Genomic DNA, 19,063 nt, shown 5'->3' with positions numbered 1-19,063 from the left:
CTCCTCTACAACCAAGTTAGGTTCAATCTAATGTGAGTATGAAGAAATCTTTTGACATATTAAATTACATAAGTCATTTTCTCAATAGAAATAATAAAATTCAATACCTCTCACTAAAAGAATGAAAAAATAGAATACTAAGGATACTTTATGAATAACATGAGGCCAAAAAATATATGTTTAAAAGAGAAGTACTCTAAAGTGGATTTTTCCTTTCCTGTCTATTTTTATTGAGAGATAACAATATATTTATTCTATAGGAAATATAGAAAATAGAGAAGCAAAACAACTTAAGAAAAATTTAACGTACTTAACTCATACAAGCCAATGACAGTCATTGTTAACATTTCATATATGGTCTTCCAGCCTTTTTTGGGGATGTGTGTATATGTGTATGTGCCATCTGTCATATCTATTTAGATGGAATTTGTTGTATATGTGGCATTTTAACCTACATAGGTAGTGGTAATGATGGCTGCTATTATTATTTGGTTTGATTTTTTGCTAAACCAAAATGAAGAGTGCATTACCTTTAATCAAGTTAAGGAGTTAATTCCTTTACTGGATGGTCTTTGTAAGGTTCTTGAAATAAATTACTACAGGTTTTTTTTTTCCTGAAAGGTTTATACAGGCTTATACTACCACCAACAAAGTATGATCAGAAAGTGGCTTGGTGGCCATGATGTTAAGTTGTATGATTCAAGTATTTGATGTCATTAGGTTATATATATATATATTTTTAAAAGCCCCTGATATTTCCCTCCACAAAAGAGGAAATAGAAGGGCAGGAGGGCTACCCCCTGTGCCCCACACCGTCATTTCAGATGGTACTGGGAAGCCACTCCCAACTATTTATATAATGACCATTCCTGTTAGTGTTTCTTATCTTACAAATTCTTTCTTCCTCCTGGCCTAAAAACCATTTTATCATGCTATTTTCTGCATATATTCAACCTCACCTTTTGTGTATTGATTTTATATGTATCGATCCTCAGAATTTTAGGAGTTTTTTTCTGCCTGTAGTAAAATTTGGCTTTCATGCTACAGGTGCTTTTGGTGTTAGAGCTGTACTGATAAAGAACAAAACTGTTTGAGTTTGGATTGGTTGTTTTTTGTGAGACTAAACCCAGCAAGAGAACATTAGTAGTCACCTGTGGGTCCTCTTCATTTAGGGCAAGACAAAGGTTTCTACTACTATTGGGAACTGCCTAAGCCATGCTGTAGGCATAATACAGGATGTTTTCAAGTATAAGTTTTTAAGAACAGTGTTTTCAGCATTGAGGACCACAGTGTGAAACACTTCTTACTGGAGTAAGGGATCTATCTTCTACTTGGGACAGCAATAATATAGTGTTATAAACTCCCGTGAGCCTTGCATTATAAAAAGAGGGCAGCCATAAGTCATATTCCAGAATTGAGAATGCCCTACTCTAGAGCGGCACAGTCCTATACAACTTTCTGTGCTGTCCGTTGTAGTACCTGTAGCTACATGTGACTGTTGAGCACTTGAAAATGTGGCTAATACAATTAAGGAAGAAAATTTTTCATTTTCTTTAGTTGTAATTAATTTAAATGTAAATAGTCACATGTAGCTAATTGACATCATTTTGGACAAAGCAGCCCTAGACCTAATGATATCTACTTACATGGATATGGAAAGCCACCTAGAACAATAAGTAAAGGGCAAGTCAGTAAAAGCAATTTTCAGAAGAAATGAAGGAAAATAAAAAAGATGGAGTTCAGATTTAGGTGGAGAAAAAAGAGGGAAAAGAGATAAGAATGAGCTGTAAGAGCAGAAAATGATACCTCCAGAGGAAAGTGGGGCAATTTTTTTTCCCTCATCTGAGGGGCAAAATACCAAGCTACAATGATGAAATGAGTAACACGAAAAGAAGAATAACAATATGGAAGGTGCCTAATCACTCAAATGAAAATAGTTGATGTTACTGTGAATACTGCTGGTGGATGTTGGTTATGCGAGAAATCAAGATTCATTTTAAACATAAAAACTTACGAAACCATTTTTAAACATAGTGTATGGATCCATGTACAAGCATATTCTTAAAAATTAGCATTATCTTGAACTGAATTTATTTTTATGTATTTCCAATACTGTTGTAAAAGCATTTAACATCAGTATTTAAAAATATGAATATTTTGCACATTAAGTAAATTGTAGAATCTTATGATATGTACCTTTTGTAAGCCATTTGTTTGAACACCTCAAGTTAACCAGAGAAGCCAAAATATTAGGAAAAAAACATTTCTGGACTCATACCTTCAAATGCCTTATTACTTACCCCTTGAATCTCTAAGCAGGGAGAACAGGGTAGACCCAAAGGATCTACCTGGCCTGTCATGTAATGACCTGACCTGGATTACTCTGAAAATTGAGTGTATGAATACACAGACCGTTGTATTGGTATCAGTGTGAAAAGGTGCCTACTAGTTAAAATTCTGAATGGGCACAATTTGATCTAATGCCAATTTTCTCTCATATTTTTAAGAACTAACTCTGTTATATATAGCAAAGAGGCAAGAAAAGATGATTTTATATACATTAAAAGTGATCTGTTGGAATTATAGTACTGAAAGATTAATCCGTGTTATGGTACGTATAAAAGATATGCATATGTAATTTATATAAGTTCAGCAATTGGAATATGGTCAGCATTGTCAACCATCCTTTTTGTGCTTGGAATTAGGTTTTTGGTCCCAGCACTTTGGGAGGCCAAGGCGGGTGGATCGCCGGATGTTGGGAGTTTGAGACCAGCCTGACCAACATGGAGAAATCCTGTCTCTACTAAAAATACAAAAATTAGCCAGGCATGGTGGTGCATGCCTACAATCCCAGCTACTCAGGAGGCTGAGGCAGGAGAATCACTTGAACCCAGGTGGTGGAGGTTGCGTTGAGCTGAGATTGCACCATTGCACTCCAGCCTGGGCAACAAGAGTGAAACTCTGTCTCAAAAAAAAAGAATTAGGTTTTTGGGCCTCAGATTTACCGAGTCAAGTATTTTCCCATCATAAATATTTATAAAATAGAAAAAGTAAAAGCAGAAAACTATCACAGTTACATCATAAAAATCACATCAAATGTTTATGATTTCCAAAGGAGACAGATTTTACCTAGTTTCTAGCAACCATGGAAATTTATTAGCAAAGAACTCCGCTCTATTTTTTCTTGACTGAGAGATGGGATGGAATGCTAACCAAAAGACAATGCAGGCAAACGATTTATCTTATGAATAATCTCCCCCAAATCCATTTTCTCAGACCGTAATCTTTCCTGATTTGGAAGTGGGCAACATTATTGATTAATTTTTATGTGGCAAAAATGTCAATTTTTTTTCTTTTTCTTTTTTTTTTTTTTTTTTTTTTTTTTTGAGATGGAATCTTACTCTGTTGCCCAGGCTGGAGTCAGTGGTGTGATCTTGGCTCACTGCAACATCCGCCTCCCTGTTCAAGAGATTCTCCCACCACAGCCTCCCAAGTAGCTGGTACCACAGGTGCATCCCACCACACCTGGCTAATTTCTGTATTTTTAGTAAAGACCAGGTTCCACCATATTGGCCAGGCTGGTCTTGAACTCCTGACCTCAGGTGATCTGCCCACCTCGGCCTCCCAAAGTGCTGCAACCACAGGCATGAGCCACCCACCGTGCCCTGCCAAATGTCCTGATTTTAAATTTAAATGAGCTCATTATTTCTCTGGAGAGACGTTGCATGTGAGTGCGTGTGTGTGTGTGTGTGTGTGTGTGTGTGTGTGTGTGTGTGTGTGTGTGTGTGTGTGTGTGTGTGTGTGTGTGTTCCAGAGGGAATTACTTCTTTAAGGTCTTTTATTTGTATTCACTATTACTTATATTTTTAAATGCTGCTAAAAGTATTTGTAGAGAAAATCATATATACATTGGTGTTTAAATAAGTAATATTTATGATCTGGTCATACAGTTATTTTTAAATTATTCAGTGTTTACTCAATATTAGACATTGGCCATGGAATACAGCCTGTGTTTTGATGATCTGAATGTTGACAGGAGCCATCTATGTTGCTGAGACATTGTGTGGCATGCAGAATTTATGACAAGAATTCTTTTGTTTGTCATTTCTTCTATTTTTTTTAAACATTAGTTGTGTTACTTTCTTTCATGGATACAGGTTAAACCAATAACCGAAAAAACAGAATTGTTTCTTAAGGATACAAACAAATTAAATATAGTTATTATAGCAATTGAGTGGTTTATTGGTTATAAGTTTACAGGTATCTAAATCTGTATTTTTCAATACCAGATACCAGAACTATGTAACGCATTTTTGAAAACTTTGTCTGTAGTATCCATTAGAAGAAGCAGTTTGCCCATAGTGTGATTACAAAAGAGTGATAAGAAGTTGCAAAAAATGTAGAGAGAGCTTTTTTATCTTTCAACCAGTTTTCCACAATAGTTACATTTTACATAATTATAGTACAGTACCAAAACCAGGAAATTGGCATTAGTGATGGTGTGTGTGTGCATGCATGTGCACTTCTGTGCCATTTTATAACTTGTGTAGTAACGATCATCATATTTAAGGTATACAACTATTGTACTACCACAGCATTTTCCCTTGTGTGGTACCTCTACATTCATAACCATTCTCACTTTCTCTCCATTCCTAGCCTCTGGCAACCACTAAATCTGTTTTACGTCTTTATAATTTTGTTATTTTCAGATTTTATATAAATACTATCTTACAGTGTTGAGCTTTGGAGCTTGGCTTTTTAAAACTAGCATAGCACCCTGGAGATCCATTCAGGTAGTTGTGTGCATCAGTAGTTTGTTTCTTTTTATTGCTGAGTACTATTCCATGATATGGATGTACCACAGTTTAAATAAACTGTTTAAATAAATAGTAAAGATGTTGATTCTCCCAATTTATGAATACAGTATGTCTCTCCATTAATTTAAACCTTTTTGATTTCTTTAATCAGCATTTTTCAGTTTTCAGAACACAGTTCACTACGTGCTTTCTTACATTTCTTTCTTTTTCATGTTTGGGGGTGGTTATAAGTGATACTGTTAAATTTCACTTTCCCTGTGCTGATTGCTGGTACTTAGAAATAAAATTGATTTCTGGGCCGGCGGGGTGGCTCATGCCTGTAATCCCAGCACTTTGGGAGGCTGAGGCGGACAGATCACAAGGTCAGGAGATCTAGACCATCCTGGCTAACACGGTGAAACCCTATCTCTATTAAAAATAGAAAAAATTAGCCGGGTGTGGTGGCGGGTGCCTGTAGTTCCAGCTACTCGGGAAGCTGAGGAAAGAGAATGGTGTAAACCTGGGAGGCAGAGCTTGCAGTGAGCCAAGATCGTGCCACTGCACTCCAGCCTGGGCAACAGAGCAAGACTCCCTTGCAAAAAAATAAAATAAAATAAAATAAATAAATAAAATCGATTTCTGTATATTGACCTTGAATTTTGTGAATTTAGTAATCTCACTTACTAGTTTTGAGAGTTTTTCTGTAGTTTTGGGTCTCCCCCCACCGTGCCCCCAGAGACGGAGTCTAGCTGTGTCGCCCAGGCTGGAGTGCAGTGGTGCAATCTCGGCTCACTGCAAGCTCCGCCTCCTGGATTCATGCCATTCTCCTGCCTCAGCCTCCTGAGTAGCTGGGACTACAGGCGCCCGCCACCACGCCCAGCTAATTTTTGTGTTTTTTAGTAGAGACGGAGTTTCACCATGTTAGCCAGGATGGTCTCGATTTCCTGACTTCGTGATCCACCCGCCTCGGCCTCCCAAAGTTCTAGGATTACAGGCGTGAGACACCGTGCACAGCCTGTAGTCTGGGGTTTTCTATGTTGACCATTATGTCATCTATAAATAGTAACAGTGTTCTCACTTTTTGATCTGATGTCTTTTATTTCCTTTCTTTGCATTATGTCACCAGCTTGGATTTTCATTACTGTGTTGAATAAGAATTATGAGAATGGGGATTCTTGCCTTTTTCCTAATCTAAGGGGAAAAAGCATTCAGTCTTTCACCTTTAAGTAGATGTTAGCTCTCGATATTTGGGAGATGGTTTTTATCAAGTTGAAGTAGTTTCCCTCTATTCCTAGATTGCTAAGAGTTTTTATCATGAATGTGAGTTGGATTTTGTTACTCTTGTTTTGGTCATTGCTACGAACCTATGAGTTTTCTTCTTTAGCCTATTGATTGCACTGATTGATTTTCTAATACTGAACTAATCTCATAGGCCTGAAATAAACCCCTTTAGTCATGGTATGTAGTTCTTTTTATATATTCCTGAATTCTAGTTAATAGTATTTTGTTAAAGATTTTTTCATCTGTATTCTGGGGGTTAATGCTTTTTATTCTTTATTTTTCTTTTGTTGTATTGTCTTTGTCTGCTTTGTATTAAGTTAAATCTGACCTCATAAATACTTTGGAAGGTGTTTTCTCCTCGTCTGCTTTATGGAAGATATTGTGTAGAATTAATGATTTTTTTTTTTTTTTTTTTTTTTTTTTTTGAGATGGAGTCTCGCTCTGTCACCCAGGCTGGAGTGCAGTGGCCGGATCTCAGCTCACTGCCTCCTGGGTTTACGCCATTCTCCTGCCTCAGCCTCCCAAGTAGCTGGGACTACAGGCGCCCGCCAACTCGCCCGGCTAGTTTTTTGTATTTTTTGGTAGAGACGGGGTTTCACCGTGTTAGCCAGGATGGTCTCGATCTCCTGACCTCGTGATCCACCCTTCTCGGCCTCCCAAAGTGCTGGGATTACAGGCTTGAGCCACCGCGCCCGGCCAGAATTAATGATTAATTCTTCTTTAAACGTTTAGTAGAATTTATCAGTAAAATTATCTGGGCCTGGAGATTTCTATTTTGGGAGTTTTTAAAGTTATAAATTCAACTTCCTTAATAGTTATTGACCTATTCAAATGACTTCTTTCATCTTGGATGAATTTTGATAGTTTGTGGTTTTGAGGAATTGGCCCTTTTTCTCAGTTGTCAAATTTATGACTGTAAAGTTGTTCATAATATTCCTTTATTACCTTAATGGCTGGAGGGTCTGTAGTGATTTTCTTTGTTTCATTCTGATTTTGGTAATTTACCTTCTCTTTCTTTGTCACTCTTGCTAGTGGTTTGTCAATTTTACAGATCTTTTAAAGAACCAACATTTTGTTTCCTTGATTTTCTCTATTTTTCTATGTTCAATTTCAAGGAGCCTGCTCTTTTTATAGTGAAAGTAAGTTTATTAGAGAAGTAAAGAAACAAAAGAATTGTTACTCCATAGACAGAGCCCTGAGGGCTGCTGGTTGGCTCTTTTTAATGGTTTTTTTTCTCAGTCATATGCTAAGCAAGGATTATTCATGAGTTTTCTGGGAAAGGAACGAGAATTTCCCAAAACTTTGGGTTTCTCTTTCTTTTAAATTATATAGTGCAGCAGTCCCCAACCTTTCTGACATCAGGGACTGGTTTCGTGGAAGACAACTTTTCCAGACGGGGAGAGGGTTGTTGGAGGGGTGTGGATGGTTTAAGGATGATTCAAGTACATTACATTTATTGTGCACTTTATTTCTATTATGATTACATTGTAATATATAATGAAATAATTATAGAACTCACCATAATGTAGAATCAGGGGGAGCCCTGAGCTTATTTTTATACAACTAGATGGTCCCATCTAGGGGTGATGGCAGACAGTGACAGATTATCAGGCATTATCATAAGGAGCAAGCAATCTAGATTTCTCGCATGTGCAGTTCACAATAAAGTTCCTGCTTCTATGAGAATCTGATGCTGCTGCTGATCTTACTGGAGGCAGAGTTCAGGTGACAATGCAAGCAGTGGGGAGTAGCTGTAAATACAGATGAAGCTTCAACTCACTCGCCTCCTGCTGCTCACCTCCTGCTGTGTTGCCAGGTTGCTAATAGCCCATGAATTGGTACTGGTCTGTGGCCCAGGGCTTGGGGACCCATGATGTAGGGTAACTTCTGGACATTCTGATGACATTTGTGAATTGTCATGGTGCTGATGGGAGTGTCTTTTGGCATGCTAATGTATTATAATTAGCATATAATGAGCAGTAAGGATGACCAGAGGTCACTTTCATTGCCATATTGGTTGTGGTGGGTTTTGGCCAGCTTCTTTACTGCATCATGTTTTATCGGCAGGGTCTTTGTGAACTGTTTATCTTAATGCCAGCCTCCTCATCCAGTGACTCATCCGGTGACTGAGAGTGCCTAACCTCCTGGGAATGTAGTCCTGCTGGTCTTATCCTCATTTTACCTAGCCCTTGTTCAAGATGGAATTGCTCTGATTCGGATGCCTCTATTTCCCTCTCCCCTTTACAAGGGGACCCTTAATCCTAAAAGTTGTAGAGCAACCAAGATCGATCTTCTGTGGTATCTTTTGGCTTAATAGGGGTAATGATATTCCTTCCTAATTTGTAGGGTCTCTTGTAGTCAAGGTAGAGTGGAGCGCAGTCATAAAGCAGCGATGTGGTGAAAGCCACTCATAACTCTGAGTCCTGACAAAAGGTGATATTTGGAAGACCAAAGTATTGTCTGTTCATGGTTCATTATGGAATATATTACCGGAAAGGGTAATCCAGACCCCAAGAGAAGGTTCTTGGATCTCACACAGGAAATCTTGGGTGAGTCCACAGAGTAAAGTGAAAATGAGTTTATTAGAGAAGAAAAGAAGCAAAAGAATGGTTACACCACAGAACTGCTGATTTCTGCTATCCTCATTTTTTTTTCTTTCTTCTTACTTTGGGTTTATTTTGGTCTTATTTTCTCTGGTTTCTTAAGACATCAGTTTAGCTTATTGAAGATTTTTTTTCCCCTTTTCTGTCTCTACTTCAGCTGTTTCCTACATATTATATATTTTTTCAACTGTTTCTATACATTATGTATTTTCTTTTCATTCAGTTCGATATGGTTTGTTTTTTTGTTTTGTTTTTTTGTTTTTTTTTCCCTTGAGACTTCCTCTCTGACTGACCCATGGATAACTTAGGGGTATGAATTTTAGTATCCAAGTGTTTGGACATATTCTTGTCATCTTTCTATTGTTGATTTCTAATTTGATCCCATTGTGGTCAGAGAACACATTCTGTATAATTTCAGTTATTTTAACTTTGTTGTGGCTTGTCTTGTGGCCCAAACTGTGGTCTGTCTTGGTAAATGTTGTGTGGATGCTTGAAAAGATTGCTTTTTGCTATTGTTGGATAGAATATTCTGTAAACATTGACTAGGTGCTGTTAGTGGTGTCCTTGAGTTTTATATATCATTGCTGATTTTCTTGTCTAGTTACTTTTATCAGTTGTTGGGATGGGGTATTGAGCTCTCCCATTGTAATTGTAGATTTGGCGATTCAATTTTATGAGATTTTGCTTCAAGTACTGTACATTTCTGCAGTTTGGTGTACTGTTAGGATCACTGTGTCTTCTTGGTAGATTGACCTTTTTATCATTTTGTGAGGTCTTTTTCTGTATGTGGGTATTCTTTTTGCTCTGAAGTCTATTTGATAGTAATATGAGCACACCAAATTTCTTTTGATTTTTTTTTTTTGGCGTGGTATATCTTTTTCATCTTTTACTTTAAAAAATATATATATATATTTATACATAACATGAATTTCCTGTAATCTGCATATAGTTAGGCCATGATCTATCTACCAATCTGTCTTTTAATGGTGTATTTCAGCCCTTTATATTTAATGTAATTTTTGCTGTGTAAGTCTGCCATTTTATTTATTTTTGTTTTCTTTTTTCTTTATTTCTACTTTCTTTTTCTTTTCTGTATATTAGTTACTTTTTAAAATAATTCCATTTTTATTTATATATAGTGTTTTGAGTTTATGTCTTTATAATAATGTTTTGGTTGTTACTCTAGGCATTATATTTCACACACACACACATTTATATTTAACTATATATAGTCTACTACATGTAGAAACCTTATATCCCTTTAAGTCCCTTTTCCTCCTCCATTTATAAGTTTCTTAAATATTTTCTATGCATATTTTAAGAAGTACATAAGAAAATGTCACAGCCATGCAAGGGTGGAGGCCTACACTCCCCAGTCCTCCCTTTCTGTTTTTTTTTTTTTTTTTTTTTTTTTTTTTTGAGACGGAGTCTCCCTCTGTCGCCCAGGCTGGAGTACAGTGGCATGATCTCGGCTCACTGCAAGCTCCGCCTCCTGAGTTCATGCCATTCTCCTGCCTCAGCCTCCCGAGTAGCTGGGACTACACGCACCTGCCACCATGCCCGGCTAACTTTTTGTATTTTTAGTAGAGACAGCGTTTCACCATGTTAGCCAGGATGGTGTCCATCTCCTGACCTCGTGATCCGCCCGCCTCCTAAAGTGCTGGGATTACAGGCGTGAGCCACCACGCCAGGCCTTCCCAGCCCTCCCTTTCTGATGGGAATGGGGGCTGGGGCCACAGGTTTTTCTGTGGTGTTAGGTAGATTACTGGATACAAGTTTTCTGCATTGCTAGGCTACCTCTTTCCTGATCCTTTGACTAGAGAGTGCATGCAGACTTTCTTAATTGTTTTGTGTGTTCCTTGGCATTTGCAGGTGCTAGCTTCTATCACTCATTTTAGGATACATTAGGCAAAAAGAAAATCACTGTATTTTTCCTTGGGTCCCAAGCTGGTCTCACTTTTTCTCTCTACCTTTCGGAGTATTGTGTTTTATATGTAGTGCCCAAGGTTTTTAGCTGTATTTGACAGCAGGAAAAGGGAGCAGTATTTCTACTCCATCTTTCCTTGAAACTGGAATTCCCTCTTCTATTAAATGCTGATCAGAGTATGTTATTTCTACTCTGTATAAGTAAATTGAAAGAAGCTAAGTAGTTGACACCAAGAAAAGTAAGAGAGCTGTTATTCTCAGGGTGGTTATATTTAGTAGAAGAATTTTTAAGATACGCAAATCAAAGTGAAGAAAAAGAGGAAGAAAGATTCCACCAATTGCTGTGGGTGTTTATAAACAAGAATGATCATAATTAATTTAGGTAGGATCAGGAGAAGCTTTTAGGAAATGGGTTTGAAAGAGCCTAAGGGGGCTGCATGGGTGTTTGACAGATGGGTAGAGAAGTGGAGGAAGCATTGTAGGTGGCAGAAATAAAATGAGTAACATTCTTTATCTTTCTGGGCATAAGCTCAGATGGCATACAACTGTTCGATAAGCTAATAGATGGGTGCCCCTTGGCAGTGGCAGGCAGCGCTGTTTATGTATTTATTTCACAAAGTTGTCTTCTCATACTCAGACCTATGCCAGAGATTATGATTTGTTGGTCTTGGGGAAATGAAGATAGATATCATTGTTTTTGTTTTTAAAATTTCTTAGGTGGTTATAGCGTGTGGCCAGGATTGACAGATCTACAACTGCATCTCTAGATAAACACAGTTAATTAATGTAATTTTGTTTAAATCAGTAGTTACTTAGTGTCTGCTATATGCTGGGGGAGTTTTAGGCTATAGAAGGTCGGACATCGAATATCTTTTAAAACTCCTGCCAAGTTATAGGTACTGTGACAGATACTTTCACCTAAATTATTTCAGGAATTAATGATCTAGCAGGAGAGACAGTTTAATACAAAGTTGATTGCTTTAAATGCCATATAAATAGAGTTACAAAATTAAAAATAGAGTTATAAAATTGCTGGAGTGGAGATGGGTACAGATATGAGTAACTAAATATAGGAACTAAAAGTAAGAGGGTTCTTCGAGATGAACCAGTCCAACCTCTGCATCTGACAAATGAGAAAACTGAGGCCCAGAAATCAGTAATTTTCTCAGGGTTATGAGGCTTGGGAAAGATGCAAGGAAAAAAACAGTTTCCCTGACTCCCAGGTCAGTGCTATTTCCACAGACCTGCAAAGGTAAACATACCTGCTTGATGAAGGAGTCTATGACTGTTTTCTTAAGCATGTCTATGATGTTCCCATCTGAAAGTTTCTTTACTTAGTAGTACAGTGGGTAGAAGCTTGGTTCTGCAAAACGCATAGGGAAGATTTGGTTGAGAATCTGTTTAGTATAAAGCCTTTGAACCAAAACATTTCACAAACAGCAGAACAGCAGGTAGTATCTATGGAGAGCATCTGAGGTCATCAGCTTATTCAATATTTTCTAAGCTGTTTTTGCCAAATTAGCAAAAATATATATATATAATAATTTCAAAAGATAAAATTTTTATTTATTAGACTATCCTAAAGATTGTTAATTTAGTTTTTGTAGCTGTTGTTTCCCTTCATCAACATAGAAAATGGATCTTTTATGTTTCTGTTTTATATTGAACAATGTGGGATCACCCTTAAATTTAAAGAAGTATCTGATTATGCCTGAGTCAAAGAATGTTGATACGGAAAGTGAGAAAAATTTTTTCATTTCAAACTGTTCATAAGATCTGTAAACACTGATAAACTATTATCAGTAATTTTTAATACTTTATTTTTAAGTCAGATTAATTGGTCTGAAAAAATATACATAATTTCTTTTGCAGATTTAACTGGGTATGATGATGATTTGTAGGCTGATTTTCGTTGATGATATTTTAATAGTGTTTCAGTAGTTTTATTTGTGCATATGTTTCAGTCAGTGAGGAGGCTAGGGACATAAGACCCAATATGGTTCCCTTTGTATAACATTGAACAGTTCCTTTCTTGAAGAAACTTTTCTGTAAAGTGAGGAAATTGAAGTAAATGACATTTCGAGAGTATCATAGTTCTGATAATCTGTGATTAAAATAAGTAAAGCTAAGAAGCCACAAGTTATTCAAATTAAAAAGCATGCCCACATAACCTGTGGCCTGCATGTCACATTACAACATCCTAAATCTTTTTTAATGCTGTGTCGCTTTTGCTAACTTTAGCTAATGTTCTTTTTTTTTTTTTTTTACCTGCTAATCCTCTGAAAACTTGTGATTTCAGAAGAAATTTTTTTTTTTTTTTTTTTTTTTTTTTTTTTGAGACGGGGTCTTGCTCTGTCACCCAGGTTGGAATGCAGTGGTGTGATCTTGGCTCACTGCAACCTCCACCTCCAACGTTCAGGCGATTCTCCTGCCTTAGCCTCCCGAGTAACTGGGATTATAGGCAGCTGCCACCACACGTGACTAATGTTTGTATTTTCAGTAGAGATGGGGTTTCACCATTTTGGTCGGGCTGGTCTTCAACTCCTGACCTCGTGATCTACCCGCCTCGCCCTCCCAAAGTTCTGGGATTACATGCGTGAGCCCACTGCACCCAGCTGAAATAAAAATTTTTAGATGATGATTTTTTTGTATTTCCTGATTCACAAATTGTTGCATTTTCTGTGTGTTTAACACCTAAAATCTATCTCCCCCTTTAAATTCCTTCCTTTTCTGCAGAAGACTGGAATCTGCTACTTTAACAAGAGATATATGATGATAAATGTAATGTATACCAGAAAGAATATATTATTTCTTGTACATTGTACTACAAATATTAGAGGAAAATAATTTTTAAAAATATTAAAAATAACTGGGTTTGGATTATGATGTGTTTTTAGTAATTTGAGCTGCCTGTATTTTAAAAAATGACATCTGTCTTCTCGTTAACACTATTGCTCTATGTTATTTAAAAATAAAACAAAGTATGACTTGGTTTCTCTATTTTTTGGTTCCCTTTTTTATTATACCTCCCTACCCCATCTCTCTCTGCACAGGGTGGGTATTCTGCTCCCTCCTTCTCTCCTTGGCAGGGCTCCTTCCAGGGGATCCCACGGACTGTTCCACCGCACCGCAGACAGAGTGAGTCTGTGTCTCTCACTCCTATCCTGCTCTGGCTTCCCCTTCATGGTACTTCCCTTCTGCATGACCTGTTCCTCCCCAGCACCTCCTTTTCTATCCTGAGTGCTCTGCAGGTGTCTGCTAAAGCAGCACTCTCTGTGGTCTCCTCTCTTAACATTTCCTTTTACTGCATGTAAACAGACCTCTACTTAGAGCCTTATGGAAGCTGTCTGAGGTTAATTTCATTCTAATACTGTTTAAACCTATTGCCAGTGACCCTAGACCTACTGACATGCATCTGTCTTTAATGCATTTTCAAACCTTGAAATATGTGAATAAAAATTGTTGTGTTATCTAATTGTTTTAAAAAGTGTACATGCGATCTACAATGGTATGATGGACAGATGCATAATGTGTAGGGAGCAGGCTTACTAGACCATTGCACATTTCTTTAAATAATATTTCCTAATTAAGGGCTTGGATTGCATTTCACTGTCATCTAAAATAAATATATTTCTAATTGTTTTTTCTAAAAGTGGTTTAAAACAACTAAGATGTTTTTTGTAATCTATCAGCTTTTCAGCACAGAAGAAATGGCTTTTGAATATGCATGGTTTACTAACATTTCTAATGATTTAGTTACTGTTTGACCTTAAAATTTTTGTTTACATTAAATCTCTTTTCCAAAACAGTGTGGGTTATTTTGTTTTATGTACTTAAGTATGCCTGGTAAGTTGGTTATATTTTATCTTTTTTGAAAAGTCACCCATAAAAAGCTATTATTAATGAAAACGAAATATAAATACAGTCAATCAGAGATATTTTTATGCCTTCTCTAAGGATTTTTCCTGATTTGTGATTCATTCGGTTTTTTCATTATCCATTTCCATGTGAAGTATCAAAGGTGTAAATGAGGAAATTTTAAGTAATTAGGAATGTGATTTATTTAAAGAAAATTTTATTTCTTGAATTAGCCAAAAGTATGAGGTATCGACATGAATTCCAGAGAAGGCATGAAGTTTATTTTTCGGCTGCTACATCTCTCCTTCCCTTCTGTACTTTTTGTTTTAAAGAAAAATAGTTCCTGTAGACTTTTATATGATGTTATTTAGTAGCAAGTTCATTTGTTTACTGGAAGCAATGAGAAAAGGAGTTTTTTTGTCCTCCTTTTCTATCTTCCACCACCTCAGTAACTCCTCCTTTTTACTTCTCTGGTCTTCAAGTAAGTTGCTTTCTTTTCTCCTCTGTTTAAATAATCCTAACACAAAAAGAATCATACTAAAATGCTAGTCAAGTCATCTGAAATTTCAAAGGGCACATATAACAAATTATAATATGTTCTTAGGCTTGTGGTCAGTAAACAGCAAGGTTTGAGATTTCCCCTCAGATTGACACACCCACCTGTGTACTTACTCAAGCACCCTTTTAGCCTGTATTCTTTTTTGTCACCATGTTCCTCCCCCTTTGTCCTTCGCTAGCTGTAATACAGAGTTGAAGTTTGGGATTAATTATTCTGTATTACAAATAGAGTTTCTGCTTTACTTTTAAAAACATGTTTATCAGAAACACCCATTTCATTGGTTTATTTGTATAGCATTAGAATTTTCTTATCTTTTCCTTGAGTCAGTGGCTCTCCATTTTCAAGTGCTTCTTCTCCTTCCTTCTTGGGTTCAGAGCTTTCCTTTTTGTTTCCAGCTGTGAAGCAGCATTATCCTACAATTCCTGCAATACTAGTAAGATCTGCTTTTTTTTTTTTTTTTTTTTTTTTAACTTCTCTAGATCAAATCTTCTTTCTCTGCATCTTCAGATTAACAAAAAGAAAGTTTTGATTCCCCAGAGTTTGGATGTATTAGTCCTCTAGGAAAAAAAAAATATATATATATATGTGTGGGTTTGTGTGTGTATAGGAGTCTTTTCCTGAGTAGGTTCTCACGGCCTATGCATCTGAAGGCACTGGCCCTAGGATTTGATCTTTGAGACTTGTAGGACCCTGTTTATGTGAAATAATGGCCAGAGGGCCTGTTCACAGCCTTTTAATACTGTTAATGACCTTGAAAGGTTCCTTTAGAGGGGAAATATGCTCTAAACTACTACTCTATTTTGAATTCACCCTGAGAACAACTAAAGCAGTTTACTAATAAAGGGGGTTTTTTTAGTTATAAAATATAGAAAAGAAAGGTATGAAATTATTAGAATAAATCTAGTGGTTTTCCAGAGGGTTTTGAAACAGATCTTTTCCTACACTAAACTTATAATCAGATGATACTTGTCTCCACATTTAGTCAATATGTGGGTCCTAGTACTCATGTTTGGAGAGGTTAATTGTACTTAAGTAATGGAAGATAGTTGAGAAATTTCTCCATTACAATGTTTCATTAAAAAGTTCTTTGGTGACTTTTTTTTTTTTTTTTTTTTTGAGACAGAGTCTTGCTCTGTCTCCCAGGCTGGAGTGCAGTGGTGAGATCTTGGCTTACTGCAAGCTCCACCTCCCGGGTTCATGCCATTCTCCTGCCTCAGCCTCCCGAGTAGCTGGGACTACAGGCACCTGCCACCACACCCAGCTTATTTTTTGTATTTTTAGTAGAGTCAGGGTTTCATCATGTTAGCCAGGGTGGTCATCTCGAACTCCTGACCTTGTGATCTACCCGGCTCAGCCTTCCAAAGTGCTGGGATTACAGGCGTGAACACCGTGCCCGGCCCGAACTCCCTTTATCTTCTAAATGTGGAGGCCAGGTAAAGCTTGGCTGTGAGTCTTCAGTAAGAGCAATCTGTTTGTTTTTTAAGTTACAGGAGTATAGTAGACCTTCTAGTATGAAGATAGTCCATGCTAAATATTCAGAGGGAGATAATGTTTACAGGGATTTAGCCCTTGTCATTCTAGAAAGCTGTAGGGGACAGCAGTGTTTATACTGTGTTTAAGAATATAGGAAAATAGACCAGGCACGGTGGCTCACACCTGTAATCCCAGCACTTTGTGGGGCCGAGGCGGGCAGATCACAAGGTCATGAGATCGAGACCATCCTGGCTAACACGGTGAAACCCTGTCTCTACTGAAAATACAAAAAATTAGCAGAGCGAGCCAAGATCGCACCACTGCACTCCAGCCTGGGCCACAGAGCGAGACTCCGTCTCAAAAAAAAAAGAAAAAAAGAAAAGAAAAAAAATATAGGAAAATAGAGATAAATGGAAATTTCTGGTCTTTATTATTTTTCTTAGGAAATTTTGACTTACATTTCTTAAGTATATTACTAGTCTCTACTTCATGATACTTTTTTATTTCAAATTAAATTTTCTCTAGGTTAGCAGAAAATATCTACGTTTAGGTCTTTCCTACTGTTAGTAGGGATTTGAGCTTTTGTACAAATTCACTTAACAGGCATTGGTGTAGTCTTTCTACTCTAATTTCCAACTGTGTAAAATTGGGAATAATAAATAACCTACTTCAAAGTAGGAAAATTTAATAAAAATAATTGCTTTTGGCAAGTAGAAAGCCTTCCTGGTAATTCCAAATAGCATTTCTTGCCAGAGCACGTACTTACCGGAATACTCGACTTTTCAAAAAGTATGTTTTGAAATAATACTTAATTTCTTATTGTGTCTCACTAAGCTTTTAAAACTTGCTCTTTAGTATCTTGCTTGCTAAATTTAGAAATCTTATTTATTTTTACCTTCCATGTGCAGTGACTTAGTGGGAAGGGAAAAAGTTATTTTAAAACAACAAAAATTACGTAAATGCATCTATATGTGTCGTAATAGCCTGATAGTTTCTTGATGTAGTGTTGTGTCCACCATAATTTTATTAAGAATGACAAATTTATATTGTGTCACATCTTCTTTCTCTTACAAATTTCAGGGGGTGTTTCACAAACATTTTTGACATGCAGTGATTATAAATTTATTTTACATGACAGCCCAGTATGTATTTACTGAGAGAAAGTATGTATTTACAACCCGATTCACTGTGTATGTATATTTAAAATTTGGATAAAAGATTCATGGGACAATACTTTCTCTTAAACCATTTGATCCTCTCATATTTTTTCTCTCTATTCTATTTTTTTAAATGTTGCTAGCAACCTGCAGTTAAAAAAGCATTGGTCTGTTTTGCCCATATAAATATCAGCATTTAGGTTTTAATATACTAACTTTAAATATGAAGGCTAAGAAGTGTAGATAATTTAATGTGCATAGATTTTGTGTGTATAATCATAGTAAAGCTTTTTTTATTTTGCAGAAATACCATTTTTAAGTGGTGCCTCCTAAGAATTGTCTGTGGCAGGAAAAAATTTTTGTTGTTGAATATTAATAGAGTGGCTTAAGTGGCTAATGAGCCCTTTGTCAGAGTCAGCTTTTCCTCAGTTCAGTCAAAATGTTGATCTTACTGAATGCCCACTTTTGCCATTTCCCTGCTTATCCTCGACTGCGCTGTCTCACTTTAGTAATTCACTATCCTTATTCTTTTAGTCCTTTTGGCTGGAGAATTGTTCTTTTAAAATTCATACAGTTGGATAATCTTTCTAAGAGCTACTTAAAAATTACACTTTCACAAATATTCCTATAGGAAACTCTTATGTATATTTTTTAAAATTTAGCCATACATTTTAAGAAAGGGGAAAAGACTAATATTAATTGAATACCTATTATGTTTTTTAATGTCTTAAGTACTTTTCTGAGCATTTCATTTAAATTATTTGATTCTCACAACAACTCAGAGTCAGAGCTATTATTCTAATTTTATAATAAGGAAGATGCAAATAAATAATAAATCAATAAATGATGTAGTAATTTTCTCAGGGTAAGTGAACAAACCATAATTCTGTTCTAATTCCAGAGTCTGAACCTTAAATATTTTTTGTAAATACAATGACTCTTGCTTCAAAATGTACATTTGTCCTATTTATAATAGTAATGTAGTGACTCACTATGGAGGAATTAGAAGAAACATTTTGGTATATTTCCTTTCAGTCTTTTAAATATTATGTTATAAAGTTGAATTTATGTATTTTCAGTCATTCTGCTTTTTTCACATAGTATCATTTTATATATATACACACATTTTTATATGGTAAATATTCCTTGAAATTAACATTTTAATGGCCACTTGATAATGTGTTATATGGATATATTCTAAATTAGATTTTTTTCTATTGGGCATTAATGTTGTTTCTAGTTACTGAGAGGAATATTGGTAAGCATTTTATCTTTGTGTATAAATCAGTGTCAGTGTCTTTCTTTTCTTAGATAGACTTCCTGGAAGGATATCATTTAATTAAAGGATATGAACTTTCGAAGGCCACTTGATGTGTCAAATGTGTATTTGACAATTGTTGAATTGTCAAA

The 19,063-nt window shown here is 36.2% G+C and overlaps 1 protein-coding gene across 10 annotated transcripts in view; it reads left to right on the top strand.

Annotated features, from left to right (window-relative positions):
* Window positions 1-19,063, top strand: part of CCSER2 (coiled-coil serine rich protein 2) — a 188,440-nt gene that overhangs the window by 155,601 nt on the left and 13,776 nt on the right. For 2 of the 10 annotated variants that reach the window (XM_050803821.1, XM_050803820.1), the window contains exon 10: window positions 13,660-13,744. The exons of 6 other annotated variants lie outside the window; for them this stretch is intronic. In XM_050803821.1, the coding sequence (XP_050659778.1) occupies window positions 13,660-13,744 (85 nt within the window). Of the gene's footprint in view, window positions 1-13,659; window positions 13,793-19,063 lie in introns of all 10 variants that reach the window. 2 more of the 10 variants (XM_050803818.1, XM_050803819.1) reach the window with 1 other exon arrangement.

The sequence above is a fragment of the Macaca thibetana genome, chromosome 9 (assembly GCF_024542745.1).
Source record: "Macaca thibetana thibetana isolate TM-01 chromosome 9, ASM2454274v1, whole genome shotgun sequence".
Classification (NCBI taxonomy): domain Eukaryota; kingdom Metazoa; phylum Chordata; class Mammalia; order Primates; family Cercopithecidae; genus Macaca; species Macaca thibetana.
This window is presented reverse-complemented; position numbering and strand designations above follow the sequence as displayed.